The sequence below is a fragment of the Drosophila subobscura genome, chromosome J (genome assembly GCF_008121235.1).
Source record: "Drosophila subobscura isolate 14011-0131.10 chromosome J, UCBerk_Dsub_1.0, whole genome shotgun sequence".
Classification (NCBI taxonomy): Eukaryota; Metazoa; Arthropoda; class Insecta; order Diptera; family Drosophilidae; genus Drosophila; species Drosophila subobscura.
The window spans coordinates 10,775,588-10,792,289 of NC_048532.1; the positions used below are offsets into that span (position 1 = coordinate 10,775,588).

The 16,702-nt window shown below is 45.0% G+C and overlaps 8 protein-coding genes across 9 annotated transcripts; 3 read left to right on the plus strand and 5 right to left on the minus strand.

The window, feature by feature from the left end:
- Positions 1–115: 115 nt before the first annotated feature.
- LOC117894108 lies at positions 116–1,143 on the minus strand. The gene has a single exon (XM_034800985.1). It carries the CDS (start codon positions 1,076–1,078, stop codon positions 170–172), a length of 909 nt encoding a protein of 302 aa, XP_034656876.1. The 5' UTR covers positions 1,079–1,143; the 3' UTR covers positions 116–169.
- Positions 1,144–1,210: 67 nt separating this feature from the next.
- LOC117894112 (transmembrane protein 50A) lies at positions 1,211–2,143 on the plus strand. The gene is made up of 4 exons (XM_034800992.1): positions 1,211–1,378; positions 1,437–1,571; positions 1,651–1,780; positions 1,843–2,143. Exons 1-4 carry the CDS (start codon positions 1,295–1,297, stop codon positions 1,950–1,952), a joined length of 459 nt encoding a protein of 152 aa, XP_034656883.1. The 5' UTR covers positions 1,211–1,294; the 3' UTR covers positions 1,953–2,143.
- A 1-nt stretch (position 2,144) lies between these two features.
- On the minus strand, positions 2,145–4,912 carry LOC117894104 (chitooligosaccharidolytic beta-N-acetylglucosaminidase). Its single transcript, XM_034800980.1, has 4 exons — positions 4,846–4,912; positions 4,218–4,345; positions 3,465–4,099; positions 2,145–3,406 (listed from the first exon to the last, which is right to left on the minus strand). Exons 2-4 carry the CDS (start codon positions 4,295–4,297, stop codon positions 2,298–2,300), a joined length of 1,824 nt encoding a protein of 607 aa, XP_034656871.1. The 5' UTR covers positions 4,298–4,345; positions 4,846–4,912; the 3' UTR covers positions 2,145–2,297.
- Positions 4,913–5,341: 429 nt separating this feature from the next.
- On the minus strand, positions 5,342–6,733 carry LOC117893288 (general transcription factor IIE subunit 2). Its single transcript, XM_034799855.1, has 6 exons — positions 6,573–6,733; positions 6,394–6,498; positions 6,161–6,323; positions 5,808–6,098; positions 5,667–5,754; positions 5,342–5,604 (listed from the first exon to the last, which is right to left on the minus strand). Exons 1-6 carry the CDS (start codon positions 6,632–6,634, stop codon positions 5,435–5,437), a joined length of 879 nt encoding a protein of 292 aa, XP_034655746.1. The 5' UTR covers positions 6,635–6,733; the 3' UTR covers positions 5,342–5,434.
- Positions 6,734–7,201: 468 nt separating this feature from the next.
- Positions 7,202–9,824, minus strand: LOC117894304 (RNA-binding protein 45). Of its 2 annotated transcripts, none has more exons than XM_034801270.1 (9): positions 9,442–9,824; positions 9,190–9,384; positions 8,747–9,123; positions 8,622–8,685; positions 8,436–8,554; positions 8,206–8,312; positions 7,982–8,152; positions 7,850–7,923; positions 7,202–7,552 (listed from the first exon to the last, which is right to left on the minus strand). In XM_034801270.1, the coding sequence occupies exons 1-8, from the start codon at positions 9,756–9,758 to the stop codon at positions 7,852–7,854; spliced, it is 1,422 nt and encodes a 473-aa protein (XP_034657161.1). In that variant the 5' UTR covers positions 9,759–9,824; the 3' UTR covers positions 7,202–7,552; positions 7,850–7,851. The 2 variants fall into 2 exon arrangements, with proteins under 2 accessions (XP_034657161.1, XP_034657162.1); XM_034801271.1 differs by having other exon boundaries at positions 8,457–8,554; positions 9,442–9,823.
- A 405-nt stretch (positions 9,825–10,229) lies between these two features.
- On the plus strand, positions 10,230–10,803 carry LOC117893828 (protein twisted gastrulation). Its single transcript, XM_034800585.1, has one exon. The coding sequence runs from the start codon at positions 10,304–10,306 to the stop codon at positions 10,742–10,744; it is 441 nt and encodes a 146-aa protein (XP_034656476.1). The 5' UTR covers positions 10,230–10,303; the 3' UTR covers positions 10,745–10,803.
- A 373-nt stretch (positions 10,804–11,176) lies between these two features.
- Positions 11,177–12,445, plus strand: LOC117893843 (ribosome biogenesis protein BRX1 homolog). Its single transcript, XM_034800609.1, has 2 exons — positions 11,177–11,363; positions 11,427–12,445. The coding sequence occupies exons 1-2, from the start codon at positions 11,250–11,252 to the stop codon at positions 12,375–12,377; spliced, it is 1,065 nt and encodes a 354-aa protein (XP_034656500.1). The 5' UTR covers positions 11,177–11,249; the 3' UTR covers positions 12,378–12,445.
- Positions 12,383–16,085, minus strand: LOC117893842 (CTL-like protein 1). Its single transcript, XM_034800608.1, has 9 exons — positions 15,846–16,085; positions 14,969–15,352; positions 14,753–14,907; positions 14,467–14,699; positions 14,108–14,408; positions 13,474–13,753; positions 13,250–13,412; positions 12,971–13,192; positions 12,383–12,909 (listed from the first exon to the last, which is right to left on the minus strand). The coding sequence occupies exons 1-9, from the start codon at positions 15,953–15,955 to the stop codon at positions 12,679–12,681; spliced, it is 2,079 nt and encodes a 692-aa protein (XP_034656499.1). The 5' UTR covers positions 15,956–16,085; the 3' UTR covers positions 12,383–12,678.
- Between the last annotated feature and the right edge of the window lie 617 nt (positions 16,086–16,702).

A 16,702-nucleotide genomic window follows, 5' to 3' on the forward strand; every position in this document is an offset into this window, starting at 1 on the left:
ACATACATAAAAATTATATATCTATACAATATGTATGTCTGTATATCGTGTACGATAATAAATATTTTAAATTTAAATGTTATTCCTTTCAAAGGGAGTTAAAAGTCGCATTCAATTCGGGTCAAAACATTTTATTTATACGGATTCCTAGATTATATTACATTATCTGCTAGTTTGCCTCAAGTTTCTTCAACTTTTTCGGTGTTTTCGGGACTTCCCCGTTTCCTGCTTTGCGCTTGAGCTTATCCTTCGGCTTGCGCTTCTGCTCTTTGGTGTTGAAGCGTAGCTGCAGCTTGGTGCCGCCCAGACTGAGGTCCTGTTTGATGGCCTTGCGTGCATCGAATGTGGTGGGTAGGGTTACGGTCGCTGCACTAAACTCACGGAACTTGCCCTTGCCCGGCTTTATTTGAATGTCAACTGCATTCTCGAACAACTGGCGCACCTGCACCACGGAGCTCGTCTTGGGCAGGTTCGTGATGACGACGGACGATGTGAAGTTGCCCTTGCGTAGGCCCTTTTTCGCTTCACGCTTCATTAGGGACTTGGTCCTCTTGTTCTCCACCGAAAGCTGTTGTTTGGTCACAAGTGAATTCACAAACTCATCCGAATCGGTCTTCGGTAGAGAGACGAAGATCCCCTTGAACGCAGCATCAGTTTCTATAGATGTTTTGATATCTCCGCAAGCTTTATCGCGATCTTCCTGTGATTTGAACTCAACCAGACAAAAACGAGCGTGCTTTTGGCGCGGCTTTGTCGATTTGGATACCAGAGGGTGGAGGGACTTGACCTTGGCCTGGAACTCCTGCTCGTCTTCTGGTAACTTCTGTGGAAAGCGAACAAAAAGGCGCCTGCCCTTAAGTTTATCATACTTGTTCTGGATCTTTTCTTCAATAATCTCTGCTCGGCTCTTGGTTGGTGTGGCTGTCTCCTCATCGTTGGAAGATTGCTCCGAGTCGTCTTCATCGGATTCCGTGGAGCTGGCTGCCAAATCCGGCTCGCTTTCGTCTTCAGACTCCTCAGAGTTTTCGGCAACGAGCTCGTCCGATTCTGAAGAACTTTCTTCCACCGTTTTCTTCATATTTTTTAAATAATTTGTTAATGTTTTCGATCGCACGTGTTTCGCAGTAATAACAAGAGCTCGATGGTATCGATGGGCGAAAACCTCATCATCGATAGCCCTATCGCATCTATAGACGACGGCTATCGAGCACTACACATCTCTAAGCCATTGTTGTCATATCTCGACCGAGTGTAAAATAAAAAAAATTGTTTTAATTACGTTCTAAGTACAATAATGGGCGTGTTAGAGAATGTCAAGGACTGGTTCACATCAGACACATCCAGGAATAAGAATTCTTCGCTTATAGCTGGCCTATTGGTACATGTAACATCCACCCCTAAGACTGGACTTTTGTAACAGTGCAAATTTTTTTCAGTTTTTTGCAGGATGGTGGATCCTAATCGATGCCATGTCTTCCGACGGCGGTCACCAAATTACCACAGGATATGTCTTCATAGGCATATTCGGCACCATCAGCTTCTGTATGGTGAATGCAGTCAAAGGGGAGCATGTAAGATGAGTGCAGTCCAGTGCATGTCCATGGTGTATATATAAAATGACTCACTATTTTTACGGTTCGCTCTGGTTAGATTTCCGAAGATAACTCGTCGGAGTCCGGGGCCAGGCTTGCCAAACTTTGGCTACTGGTTGGCTTCGTGATGGGCTTCGCCTCCATCATAGCTGCCATTTGGGTGATGATTGACGATTTCATCAACAATGGTGAGTGCAAAACGTGTGTCAAGGGAGAACAATAGAATTAATCAGTAAATGTAACCCATTAGATAAGAAAGAGGCCTGGCTAGGCGTCGCCCTGCTTCTACAGAATGTCTTCATATTGTTCGCCAGTTTGGTCTACAAGTTCGGGCGCAACGAGGAGGAGTGGAACGAATAAAGTCATCCATCCTTTGCTGCATGTAGGAAACCGCTGCTTTTAGTATTTAAATCCATACGTACAACATATTCAAACAGTCCACAAGGATTATGTCGGCGGCAGAGGCCATCTCCCACCGCCTCATCCCCGTTTTAATGCATAATGACACACGTATAATCTCATTTATAGAATACTAAATAAACGACAAGTCACTTGCGTAAGGTCACTTTCTGGGCTGCAGTTTATTTCAGACAATTAGAACTACGACGAGCAGCAAGCCGAGATGACTGCCGCTCACCCGATGCCCACTGCACTGGCTATTGCTACAAGAATATGGACTGTAATCAAAGAATATTTTATCGCTAATCAAGCTTGTGCATCATACGCGTCAATGGGGCATTCGCGCTCATTCTGCAGACACCACTGGGGCTGCAGGGCCTCGGCTCCCAGGCCGTTCTCCACCAACCGCTCGCGGTGCAGCAGCAGACGCGACTCCGCCTGTTTCCAGCTCTCGGTGGGATTCGACCAGAGACGCTCGGCCAGGGCACTGCCACGCGGCCAGAAGCGGTTGTCCAGCGTATGCTCATCGATTTGCTCCGACCAAATGGCTGCCTCGGCGCCCAACACATGATGCTCATAGTCGCCGGCAATCGCCGACATGGTGTTGTCGTACACCTTCTGCCAGCCAATGTAGGGAGAGCACCAGTTGTTCCCATCGGTCACCCATCCAGCTCCGCCACAGTCAAAGTAGAGGGCGTCGTAGTTGGAGACAATTAACTTGAAGCCACGCTCCAGTATCTTCTTCACCTTTGGATCGCCGCCCGTTGTCCAGATCTGGATAATATAACGCTCCGGATTCAAGTACTCATCGATAAAGGGCTCCTCCGTGAGGTGACTGGTCCACAGAATGATGGGCGTTTGTGTTCCATTGGCCACAGTGTCCACCCGCTTGAGGGCCTCGGTCTGGAAGTGTCCCCACAGGCGCATGAAGTCCGCAGTCTCGAGGCCCCAGCCTTGAGCCTTCATCCATTGACGGATGGGCAGACTGCTGTTCCAGCAGCTGGTGGACACTTCGTCGCCGCCCATGTGGAAAACATCTGGGCTGAACAGCTCCCACATCTCGCTATAAATGTCCTCTAGCACATCATAGAGCCCATCCGCAGTGGGATCCAGCTGTCCGCAAGGCGGTTCCACGCAGAAATCCTTCCAGGGCTGAGCATTGAAGCAGGCCGTCATGTTCTTGTGCTGCCAGCCCTCGCCCACGTGCGCTGGGGCGTCGAACTCTGGCATCACGCGGATACCACGCACGCGACCGTACTCCACGACCTCGGCCACAGTGCGCTGGGTGTACACCTGGCGGGGCGAGTAGGCACCCAGCTTGTAGAGCTCTGGCCGCTTACGCACCTCCAGGGGGAAGCTGTGAGAGTCCGTGATGTGCCAGTGAAAGGTGTTTAGCTTGACCAGGGCCATGCCGTCTGCAAAAAAGAGGACCATTAAGTGGAATTCAGTGGGAAAAAGCTACCCAAAACGTACCCAGAGTTCGCTTGATTGCCTTCACGGAGTAGTAATTGCGAGAGGTGTCCAGCAGCAGGCCGCGCCACTTGAACGCGGGAGCATCGCTGATGGAAGCGTTGGCCGTCACCTGCACCTCGCGCCTTATGTCATCGTAGACAATCAGTTGGGAGAGTGTCTCCAGGCCATGCCGGGCACCAAAGAAGTTGCTCGCAGCTATGCTGGCCACCACATGGCCGGACGGATCGGTGTCTACGTCTAGACGATAGCTTTCATCAGTGTCCAGGGTAAGTTTGGTCGGAGCCACATCATCCGGCGTGTTGATGTTGACGGTGAGTCGATAGCCGCCCCTTGTGAGGATCTTGCGATCGGGAATCTTGGCATCAACCATGTCCATCCAACGATTTTCGGCTGCCTTCCATAGCTTTTCCTTGCGTGCGATGCCCGTAACATTGAAGTCAATGAACGAGATGTCCACTTGCCGCATCAGTGTATCGAGACGAACCGCTCCCGTGGGCTTGGGCCACAGCGTGCCAATCGAACTGCCGCAGAAGAGCCGGCAGACGGGCAGCGAGATTGCCTTGGAGAAGTTCTCCTCGCTCAGCTCCACCTTGCGGCACAGTCCAGCGCGGCATTCATAGCCATAGACCAGGTCTCTGCAGGAAAAACAAAATCCAAACAAAGGGAAAGTTCGTGCATTGCCCCCAATCACACACATACCAATACACTTTGTCTGTATTTATGTATGTGTGTGTGTGTTTTGCTCTAACTTACTCAGATGTGTGTGCTGTTGTGGGTGCAATAATGGCCGCCAGGAGCAGCAGCAGGGCCACTGGTAGTGCAGTCCCCTTCATATTGTCAACGTTCAAAGGCGAGAAACGCTGAAAGTCAACTGGCGTAAGCTAGAGGAATACCAAACGAACATGCACATAATAATTGATTATTTGAAAACAAGTTTTGGCCGCTGGCGGAGGCCAAAGAACGAGGCTGGGGCGTTTACAGCACGTCGAAGTTCGAATACCCTTTCTCTAATATGTCATTCTAATCTTTCTTATAGCAACACGTTTGAGGCTGATTGAATTCTTTAATTAACTGGATTTTCCCTGGTGTTTGATACACAAAAAATAAAATGACACAGGATATAATTTTGTTTCGACTTTTCCTGAGATTTCAATTTAAAAATAGCTAAAAATATGAAAAATTTGGGTTTTGAAAGCTTAATAAAATTCTTTACATCCAGAAGAAAGGTATCTAAGCTATGCAAAAAAACGAAATGATGTCCATGTACAAATTATTCAAAATTAAAAAGAATAAGAAAAATAATTCTTTAAACAATTCCAAAACAAACAATCCATAAAACAAAAGTCTTCAGTTGTGTAATTATTGAATTCTTTGCACTTACTTTCTGAGTATTCCAACTGTCTATGCAGGCACTTCGCTCTAGACTGAATCTATTTGCCTTTCGTTGTTGCCAATTTATTTGCACGGCATCAGCATCGATTGCCAACACACATGGGCCTGTGAAGCACTCAAAAATATAACAGCGGAAGGGAAGAAGGGGTCGCGCAGGTATGTCAAGACAAGATTACACGCCTTTGCTTTTTAACTATCTTTCGCTGCTCTTGATGTCGTATTTCTAAGTTCAAAGCCATTGGTACTGGCAGATAGCAATCGGGTTTGGTTCGGTTTCTCGTAAATCATTCGGGGAAACATTCAGAACGAGAACTGGAGCACCCCGCGAAAGTTCTCAATGAGATTGTGCATAGGCAAATAAAATTTATAACGCTTGCTTTTACGCTATTTTTGTTTTTTTGAGTGTTCGGTAGAGTACTCTACCTAGGACGAACTCTGAGAGATAATATTTCATAACAAGCCATGAGGTGTGCTTAGGGTCGAAGTCCTGTTGAAAGATCTACTATAGAAAACATCTTTCATGGTAATAAGATTCGATTTTTAATGGGTGCCTTATCTTCTAGTCTATAACGTAATTTCTATGTAGGATTCACGCCCTTCAGTGTTAGGGTATTATCCTCGTAGATTTCCAGCACATCAGCCAAATGCTCGTTGTCTCTGGGCTTCTTGAATTGTCGCTTCTTGTTGGCAGCCTTCTTGCGTTTTGGAACAGGTTTCTTGAGGCCATGATCTTGCATGGAACGTATACCTGTGGGGACAAAAATATTGCGCTAAAATCAGTCGAATCTTTCCGTATGTGTTCGGTTTTACCTTGCTTCTCGAGATACTCGTCAATTTTGGCATCGTCCATGGCATCAACAGTAGCCGAGCGCCAGAGCTTTTGGAATTCATCATCCACCTGTGGGACAAATTTTGTATAATTAATTGAAGCTCAAGTAGCACAAAGCTCACCGAAAAATTGGCCGTTCGATCGTTGTAAAATAAAATTTTCTTCTTGTCAATGGGTCTGATAATAAAAAGTATTTCTGCTGCACGATTTTTCAAGACTTTCTCGCAATGCGGCAGGGACTCCTGCACATCCTCCATCAGAATGCCGCCCAGGCCCTTCAAATCATGTTGCTTCAGCAGTCGCATCAGAGTTTTGCCATCCTTGATTTTGTAGACGGGCTTGAAGCTAAACTTTGTGCCACACGGGCTGACTTCAATCTTTGGGTTGTTGTTTAGCGCTTCGCCAGATAGCCACTGCAATGGATGGTAAGTAAGACATCAGACTTGCAGCGTGGAAGGACATTCAATCTGCTTACATTTTTAACAGATTGGCCAATATCCAGTTGGTTGGTCTCGTCTAGAATTTCCTCAATCTGCAGTGGATGATCGTCACCGTCCTGGTGACGGGTGCGCATAAACTTCACTATCTTGGCCAGCACTCCAAAGCGGTACTGCGAGCTGCCAGACATGGTTTTGTACCTAAAAGTGGATAATTTCCCCATGGAACTTACTCTGAGTGTGGACACGTCAATGCGGATTTTCAACTTACGAAGATGAATCCAGCTTTGGAGCTGTTGGCGGACGCATTTTCCTTTTGGCGTCATCGCTGGGCGGCGGTGGCTGAGGTCTATCTGGCTTTGCTTTCTTCTCAACGCTGTGGAGACAGGATGGAAGAGGTTCAGTTCAATTTTCAAAGGACCAGCAGGGAAATAGGAAGGGGTAGCTTACGTGGGCGTGGCCATTGCCCGTTTTTTAAAGGCCTCGCGTTCGCGAAGCAGCGCTGGATCCATTTTGCTTGATTTTGTGGGTCTTCGATGGTGAATTTAACTTGTTTATGCTAAAATTGTAAAAATTTACAGAATGAAAACAAAAACCAACACAGCTGCTAATGTGCCGGGCTGCCAACTTGTTTGGATTTGCAACGCCAGGGCTGCATTGTTTTTGTCGTGCCAGTTGGCAGCACCAAATAAATTCATGTTTGTATACTCTGAACGTACAATAAAGTTCATTAGCTTGTAGCATCAAATTGAAATTTGTTTTTGTGGTTTTCCATTTATTAATATCTTTTTAATGGCTTACACAATAAAATATTGATTAAAATATGTCATATATATCTACTTGTAAATATATGTATGTAATTTATGCATGATTAATTTCGCGGTCTCGCGAAGATGAATTGAGACTTGCACGCGTTTTGAATTGAATTTCTTGTTTCTTTATCATGTCGTAATACGTTAGTATGTAAATAGTACATGGTAGACAGAGTTCGTATATGTTTTGTAGCTTGCTTCGTAACGGTATTGCGGATAGATCCGATAGTCCCCTAGCTCTGTTGGTGTTGTTGTTGTTGTTGTTGGTTGGTTGGTTTCGTTGGCTCCGTTTAAGGTCTGGGTCTTGCTACGAGTACTCTGTATGAGAGCCCACTTGAGTTGTTAGTCAATTGTACGGGTACGGGTGGATTCGTGTTGCCTGTTTGTCCTCCGTTCTCCGTTCTCCTGTCAGCGTTCGACGTTCGGCGTTCTCCGAGTCTGTATCGCTTTTTCACTGTGTTCTTCGTTCTGCGTTCTTGTTGCATTCCGTTTTGAGTGTTTTGGTTGTTTGGTTGGTTGAGTCAGTAGAACTGTGTTTGATTGGACTGTTTTTTTTCTCAAGTTAGTAAAGTACTCGTACATATAGTTCTCTGTAAGTTCATTTTGTTGTCAGTGGGTCTGTGGAAATAGAAAGATAAAAATGTGTTGTTCTTATTATGTTCACAGTCAGAGGCACCGCATCGTCAATGGCCCCAATAGTGCGCTGGGTGGTAGGTACGAATACCAATACGAATCAGTAGACTGTCTGAACAAAAGCGTTAGGCATATGCATAATTTCAAAGGTGTAAATCGAGTCTTAAATCAAGTTTATATACTAACGACTTACCTCATACCATGGCACCACCACACTCATTCCAACTATGGCTAAATTAATACATCGAGGCGAAATCGGAGTATCGTAAAGCTCATACTTACACTTAGTTGCGTCTCAAGCGTTTCCGGCCGCCATCCCCATCGTCAGATCCACTTCGCTCTTCAGCTTCCATAACCTGTCGCACAATATTCTCTTTTAGACACATTTCGTTTCAATATTAAACCGTTTTGTACCTTAATTTTAGTGCCGCATATTTCTGCTCCGTTCAGTACATGTATGGCCCTTTGGGCACTTTCACACTCTGCGTACTTTACGTAGCCACAGTTCTTGTTGGGCAGCAAATAAACATCAATGAGCCCTTTCCAGCACGAGAAAATGTTCTTCAAAATGGAATGCGGTAGATTCTGTCAAAGAATAATTAGTTTCTGTTCGCTCCACAGATATGGCTGTCACCTACCGCTGAGAGCACAATGAAAAGTCGTTGGGCAACTTGTGCATCGGGCGATGCTAAAGGCTGGGCAGGTGGCAGGGGCACATTGCATATGGCATCCTTTTTGGTGCGTTCTGAAATTCGGTAAATATTAGAACATGGCAGAAGTTCAAGCTTCCTACAAGCAGTAGCAATTAAACTAAAAGCAAATGGTGAACTTAAGTGGTAATTAATTTAGTGTTAGTATCGGCATCTACCCCTAGAAGCTTTTTTCGTACTGTCAATAAATGATGTGTCCATCCGTGCAGAGCTCATGCCGTTCACTTTGACAATGATTCGCTCGCCCATGGGGTACTCCAGTCCGTGTAGTTTGTCCCTGCAAGTAGGAAAGATGCAATTAATGGTATAAAAAGCTCTTCCCAGATCGAAATAGATGGACATACTTTGCATAGATAGCAGCTTCGGGATTGTCGTACACAACCATCGCTTCATTGGTACGTGGTCCATCTGTAAAGCATTTCAGAGTTTGTTATATGAAGATTTTAATTGATAGATTTTGGGTTCTTACGTTCGCGCATAATTTGACAGTAGTCTAAGCCGGGTATGATGTCAAAGAGTCGCCAAAGCTGATCCTGATTAACGCAGTTGCTGACGGTTACCTCTAGGCACGATGGCTGAGCGACTGGCACATTTTGCATGCGCAAGAAGGCGGACATGTCGTTGTTGGTGGAAGTATTCCAATCGTTGTTGAAGCTGCCCGCCCCACTGCTGGCGCCATTGTTGTTATAGCTGGAGCCTCCACGTCCAGGATTGCTGTACACGGGATTATCTTCGGCCGGACGACCGTACTGGTCGCGTTGTGAACGCGTTGAGCCCTTGGGCTCGGCAAACACAGCCTTGTACTTAGGCGAACAGTTCTCAAAGGCCACGGCAGCGTAGTAGAATCTGATGGAAATATAATAAATACATTAGTGATCAGTGTCCCCTTGGTCGTGTCATTTTCACACGCACTTTGTGAAGCGAACGTAGCCAAATCCTTTGGGATTGCCATTGTTCTTCTCCCTGACAATGGTGACGGATTCAACCTCTCCCCATTGAGCAAACTCGTCCCGTATGTCATCTTCGGTCGCTGTCTTCGGTATCACAATAAACAGTCTCACGTATTTTTCCTGCTCGTTTTCCGACTTATTTGAGCCTTGGTTACGACTGAAATTGCATTAACATAATCAAATTAGATATCTGTAATCCCCAATTATCACTTACTTTGCGGCAACCAGAACCTTCAAGGTTCTGTCCATTTTTCCAATAGTCTTGCCATTCATTTCCTCTTGGGCCTTTGCCGCATCAGAGGTTTTTGAGAACTTGACGTAGGCAATGCCTTTGTTCTCTTGGGTGTGCTTGTCCTTAACCACCCATATATCTTCGATGTCGCCATAGGCTGAGAACGCCTCACGGAAGTCATCCTCTGTATGCGCCTTATTGCATATGATGAAGAGCCTGGACATGGGCGGATCATCGTCGTTTGAATAGTCCTGGCCGCCGCGTCCTCCGCCTCGAGATTGGGAACGATAATCAGACATAATAAATATTTTTCTCAACTTGGAAAATTTTCGCGCTAGCCGCTGTTTTTGCTGGCGTATACATAAAATCAGAGTTATCGATAAAGTATTACGGAATATACCAAAATATACCTTATAATTTTGAAAATTTACCGAATATCATTAATCTTTTTACTCGATTTTGATATTCTATTTAATATTAGCAGCTAGTTAGGACTTTCAGTGCAGAAACTATAATTTCATGCGATTGATGAATTAATTTTCTGTGGGCTGAGAGCCTTAGAAACTCGATTTCGTAGTTAAAAGGATTTAATATACCTTGATTTGTCACTGTCTGATTGCAACGACCGAACGACCGGGTCCAGCGGCTTTCAACACTGATCATTTGAACATCTTGCAAAAAAGGTAGGCTAGAAAGATCGAGGCAACAATTTAATCTCTTGGTGACAGATGTTAATCTTACGCCTACCTGCTGAACAATATTTTCTACCTGGAATTGTGGAATTGTATTTATAAGACGAGCCTACCGAGCACCTAAACGACTTAGTTGCAATTAGTTCTTCAGCATGAAAACATTCATAGAACTGCTTATAAAAACCCTATTTGCGTTTGCCTATTTACAGTGTGGTTTTGCGGACTTGGCGAAACTGCAGAGAAAATCCCACACTGAGGAGTTCGAGGGAGCACCCGCCTTATTCAGAGCCATGTCATCCTCTCCAAACGATGGCTACACATACAATTGGAGCGTCGTCTCATTTACGATGGATGATTACGACAGTTACGATCCATCCGAGTCCCAGGTCAACTGTACGGTTCTTTATTTGGATCAGTGCACATCGTGGAACAAGTGCCGCCAAACATGTTTAAAGACTGGAGCCACCAGTTACAGATGGTTCCACGATGGCTGTTGCGAGTGTGTGGGCGAACATTGTGTAAACTACGGTATAAATGAGAGCAGGTGTCGCATGTGTCCTGAGCCGGGATCCGATGACGAAGACGAGGATTAAAAACATACATTTAGGAATAAGGTTTTAAGCTGCAAGAAAATAAATCTAAAAATATTAAATTAAAATGATCAGTGTTGGAAAATGCAGTTTGCATTTAGAACGAAAATAGAACGTGTTGTTGGCACCTTGGTTTGTCCATCCCAGCGTGACTTTTTTTAGGTTGACCTTTGTAGGTTTAACTTTATTTTGCAATAAATCCAATAAAGATAAGTCATGAAAATCAGCCAATCTTGTCGAGAATTTAATGATAATTCAAGTAAAAATACAGTTTTAAAATTGAGAGTCCTAACTAACTGGTAATATTAAACAGAAGATCAAAGTCGAGGAAAATGTTTTTAGATTTACGGTATATTTACAGTATATGTTAAAAATTAAAGGGTCTATTCGATTTATTTCCGAGGGTCTGTCGGTATATTTGATTGATAATTCCGCGGTCACACTCAAACTCCACGTTGTTTTGGAGCGCCGTTCATTTAAAATCACGAAATCATTAAAATAAAGTGAAATGGGTCGCAAATTCCAAAAGAAACAGAAGGTCGATCAGCTAGAAATCGTGCCGGTTGATGAAAATCCACCGCTGCCTCCACAGAGGAAATCCGACGATGTTATTCCCAAAAGAGTAAGCCGCCTATAAAAATTCAATCTCATGGCACTGCTAAAGTGTGAGCACTTGATCTTTCAGGAAAAATGGGTGAACAAACAGCGTGTGCTGGTCTTCGCAGCTCGTGGCATTAGCCACAGAGACAGACATTTAATGCGGGACATCAAGACCTTAATGCCGCATCATCGGGCCGAGTCGAAAATGGAGCGTGCCAAGACGTTGTCGGTGGTGAACGAGATGTGCGAAATGAAGCACTGCAACAAGGCCATGCTCTTTGAGGGGCGCCGTAAGCGGGACCTGTACATGTGGGTTTCCAACACGGCCGGCGCCGAAGGTCCATCTGCCAAATTCCTTATCGAGAACATCCACACAATGGCCGAGCTCAAGATGACCGGAAATTGTCTGAAAGGCTCGCGACCACTGCTTTCGTTCGACTCCAAGTTCGATGAATTGCCGCACCTGAAGCTGCTCAAAGAACTCTTTGTGCAGACCTACTCAGTGCCCCACCATCATCCCAAGAGCCAGCCGTTTGTTGATCACGTCTTTACCTTCACCTACCTGGACAACCGCATCTGGTTCAGGAATTTCCAGATACTTTCCGAAGACGGTGGCCTGTCCGAGGTGGGACCACGCTACGTGATGAATCCCGTCAAGATATTCGACGGTTCCTTCACCGGCAAAACCCTATGGGAGAATCCCGACTATGTCAGTCCCTCCAAGCAGCGACAGATCCTGAAGAAGTCTGCCAAGGATAAGTACGTGAACCGTGTGGAGCAGAAGGTGCAGCATGAGGCGACACGGCCAATCAATGCATACGACGGCATTGACAACGAGGAAGTGTTCGACGATGAAGATCCCATAGCGACAGCCAAGATCCTGGCTGCGATAGCCAAAAAGAAGCAGCAGGAAAAGGAGCAGAAGACGCCAAAGTCAGCGCTGACCAAGAAGATCAAGGAGAAACAGCTGAAGGCCGTGAAAAAGGTGATCGACCAGAAGAAAGCAAAGGTACACAAACGTGCAAAAAAAGTCTAAATATCTGATGTTAGAAAATACATTTAATTACAAAACTTTTAAACTTTATAAACACCTTCATACACATATAAATTGTGGGTACTTATTTTGAATATCAATACACAAGATTACGTGTTACTATTCGCTCTCACTGTTTGGGCTTTGTACGTCGCGACGGAGATGGTCCTTAGACTGGGGCTATAATATAAGTATCTATATATAAATATTAATATATTAACATCCTAGTGAGATGTGCGTTGAGTTGCGGAGAGGCTTGGAATAAATAGAAACGAAAGAAAGCATCTTTGCGGCGCCTGGAGCGTTACTCCTCCGACATGGGAGCAACCTCTGGGTCAGATGGAGGGAGTCGTGTAATACTGAATGGCTGCTTGTTGATCGGCATCATCTCCACCACCTGTATGGGCGGCTCCTCGCCGGGCTGCAGCGGTTCCTCGCCAACCAATTTGGCCAAATTGCTTTGAGCCCAACGACCAGCGCGGCCATTGATTTGTTTATCCTCGCAAACGCACAGGAACAACGTGTCCACCACCATCTGTTGGGGGAGAGCATCATTATTGGAGATTGGAAGATACATTCCAGCATGGGTAACTCACCTCAAAGAGCGACAGAATAATGTGAGCGATGAAGAATGAGAATATTATTATGAGTATTACGGGTGCCATGTAGAAATTCAGACCCGGCTTATCCTTTAGCATGAAAATGCCAATCAGGCCGGACAGAGCGGCCACCACAACCTTGCCCAAAAAGAGAATAAAGTCGCCAACGCTGTTGATTGTGGCCACTTGCAGGACATTGGTGGCCATGGCATTCCAAGCCTACAAAAGGAGAGATTTTAGATACCTCTCGTAGGATTATCTCCAGCTCAAACTTACGATTCCAGCGGCTGGACAAAAGTTAATCGACTCGATGGCCACAACGGTGTATGCATTGTGATTGAGGAAGCGTATGAACTTCTCCAGCAGCCAGAAGCCACAGATGCAACACTTCAAGCAGCAAGCGGCACACTCCGAGCCCTTGTCTTCGCCCTTCTTCAGCCTGGAAAGGGCATATCAAACGTGAAAAGTAGCTAAAATGTTCTAGAGGCTGTGCAACTTACTTGGCATACAAATATGTGAGTATAAGGCGAGGAATCTTGAAGATAGTGATCACAAATGAACCCTTGGCCACGGTACCCAAATGATATTTAATCAATTTGCCAATGGCATACCATGTGGGCGTTGTCGTTGGCTTGCCAAAGTACCAAAAGGCGACAGCGGCGGCCAATGCAAACTGTTGACAGGCAAAAATGAACTCCACCGTCCAAATGAGACCCACGACATAGATCCAGAACATGCTGCGCAGGGCACCAGCATCGGCGTACTCTACGCGGGCAATGGCTGTGGTAAACAGGGAATAAAATTAATTCAACTGAGGCATGGTACAGCCATTGAAGAGAATTGATCGTTGTATGTACACAGTAGATCCGAAAGTGATTTAGAAAAGGAAAAACACTCAAAAATATGTACAGAATTTGAAGATTGAACACGGTTGTGCCTTTAGCGAAAATCACTTACTTCCATTCAACCCATAAATCACATCATAAAACACACACACACACAAACAAAAATACAAAAGATTTATGTTAGACGTGTTTTGGTTAAAATTCAATTAGCACTGCTCCAAAGCCAATTATCAATAGATGCTGGCCAAGAAATTCGCTCATCTCGACGCCTGTCTCTGTCTCTACTTACTTCTCTGATCGTTGAGGCTGGTGTTGTTGCTCACAAACAACGCATTGGGAGGCAGTGGCTGCTGATGGGCGGCCGTGTTGTCAAACGGCGCAATGGGACTCTGACCCGGAGAGCTGGCTGTGGCCAGGCAGATGACAACCGCAACCCAGAAGCTGAGGAAGGCAATCAGCACAATAAAAGCCAAGAGCGGCGCAATCAATAGACCCGGCAGATTCATCATGCATTGGCCAGCTTCCTCGAAGAGGGCCGACAAGCCAGCCAGTTTGTTCTTCAGAAAGTAGATAACAACCAAAAGGATAATCTACAAAAGAGAGGCACATGAGCAACCATCCATTGGGCAGTTTATGGGTAGAGCGAACCATTGTTATGGTGGCGAGGATGGCCAGCGTTAGCACAGCCTGCTGATTGCGCACAAACTCCTCCAGCAGGGAGTACTGTGTGTTCACTTGTCCCGACTTGTACTTGATATTGTAGTACGCGTACCACAGAGCCACCGTCAGGCCAATGCTAGCCACAATCACCAGCACACAAATGACCCAGGAGACGATGCGTGAGAGCCAATGCATCATGGTAACCAGAGCAATGGAAATGACTGAAGAAAAAGACAATTAAGAAAAGATTTCAAGCACGAAAAGGGTTACATACGCAGTGCGATGCCACAGACCATGGCAATGATGTGCCAGCTGGAGTAGATGTCGCTGAGGAACTGTGCTGCTACGTCCCAGTTGTTGAGCATCTTGTAAAATTCCTGCACCTTGTCTCCAGTGCCCTTTGGCACGCAGCGATGCAGCACAGGCGAACTAAGAGGCAAGCAAACGTTTGAGTATTCAAATGGAATATAAAATAGAAAATAAACTGCACCTCTCGTAGACCGGGAAACTGGGACATGGGCCGAGGAAGTTGAAGGTCTTGCCATCATTGCCCACCGCGTTCAGTTGATCCATGTTGTAGTCATATTTGCACAGATGGCTGCCCGTTTCAGTGTAGTACTGGAGCAGCTCACTGGGCTTGGTCAGCGTTTTGGCGGGGCAACTCTTTACGCATATCTTCAATGACTTCTTCAGCTCCTTCACATCAAAGTAGAAGAGCTCGGGCTTGTCGACGGTGTTCATGCCGGACAGCGGGAACCCTTGGAAACGCTCATTGTGCTTAACTCCACAGGTGTTGCCAAAGGAGTCGTAGCCATTGATGATTCGCAGAGGGTTGCCATAGACAAACGAAAATATCGCAATCACAATCTGAAAAGAAAATCCCTCGGATCAATAGCAGCGCAGAGATAGCCAGCAAATATGTACTGTCCGCCAACGCCCATGAACATGGCATGACTAGGGCCATTATTATAATAATCGGTTTAATGGACGTACCCCATGGATATGCATATATCACATGGAAATGCTTTCACGTCAAGGGAGTGGCGTGTCCAGCAGGACACTGGACACTGCCATACATTGATTCAGCTCAAAAGAGCCAGTGTTTAATCATCGCATTCATTAACAGAATTAACAATTCCAAGCTCATATGATGGCAATGGCGATGACGACATGACTCGCTCGCCTAAGTAACAAGTAGTCTGAGTCTGTCGCCTCCACCTCCTCACAGACAGCGCGCCAAGCATTTGCGCACTCACACAGACACAAAGGAAAGCATTCGCATTCGCATTAAAGTAGATTGATCTCTCACCGCTCGCTTTCACTTTTTTTTATACACTCTCACGCATATATATCCGCCATGGTGCGACAGCCAAAATATAATATAAAGCGCCAGCCAGAACACATCCGTACAGGACCGGTACTTAGGCCTATGGTTCTGTGTCTCGCCATCCCCATCCTTGCTCTCTGCACAGCCCATCTTAAGCTGAATTCACTGAAATACGATTCTGCCGGCACAAGTCTCCTTATCACAAGACTGTTTGTATATAAAGTTGTAGAATGCCACTTGTTTGTTCTTATTTTGATTTTTTGATTCCAACAACAGTGCCACTTGTATGCAGTGTGACCGCGAAAAAACACTACAAAAATATACCAAAATATACCTTCTCATTTTAAAATCATACCGTAAATATACGGTAGGCTTAAATCATATTCTTCGATTTTGATGTTCTAATTTATATTAATAGCTTGCAAAGACTTTTAGCACTGAAACAATAATTTAATCCGATTGAAAAATCAATTTTGCTTAGTATAAATACTCCTTTTTATTGGATTGTATACCTTATGACCTTACATTTTACAAATTTCTGTTTGAATTTTTCATTCAAATCACTCCCTCTGGAAGCACGGGAGCATTGACTTCAGTATGTAAATGAATGTAAATTATTAAAAGAGACATGGGTAACTGATAACATTGAAAATTATTATATTATATATATAAAAATAGCGATCGCAACAAAAGAGGAAAAGAAATTCTATTGTTTTCCTGAAAGGGAAATGTAAATTACATTCATTCGGCTCATCTGACTTTCGCGGCAATAGTTTTTTCTCCACAGACTAATCTATCGATAAATTAAAGACGATTATATTAACATCGACCGAATCAATCGAATCGCCGGAAAGTGCCGCAAAAAACAAGTGCTTAAGTTTTTTAGATCATGTACTA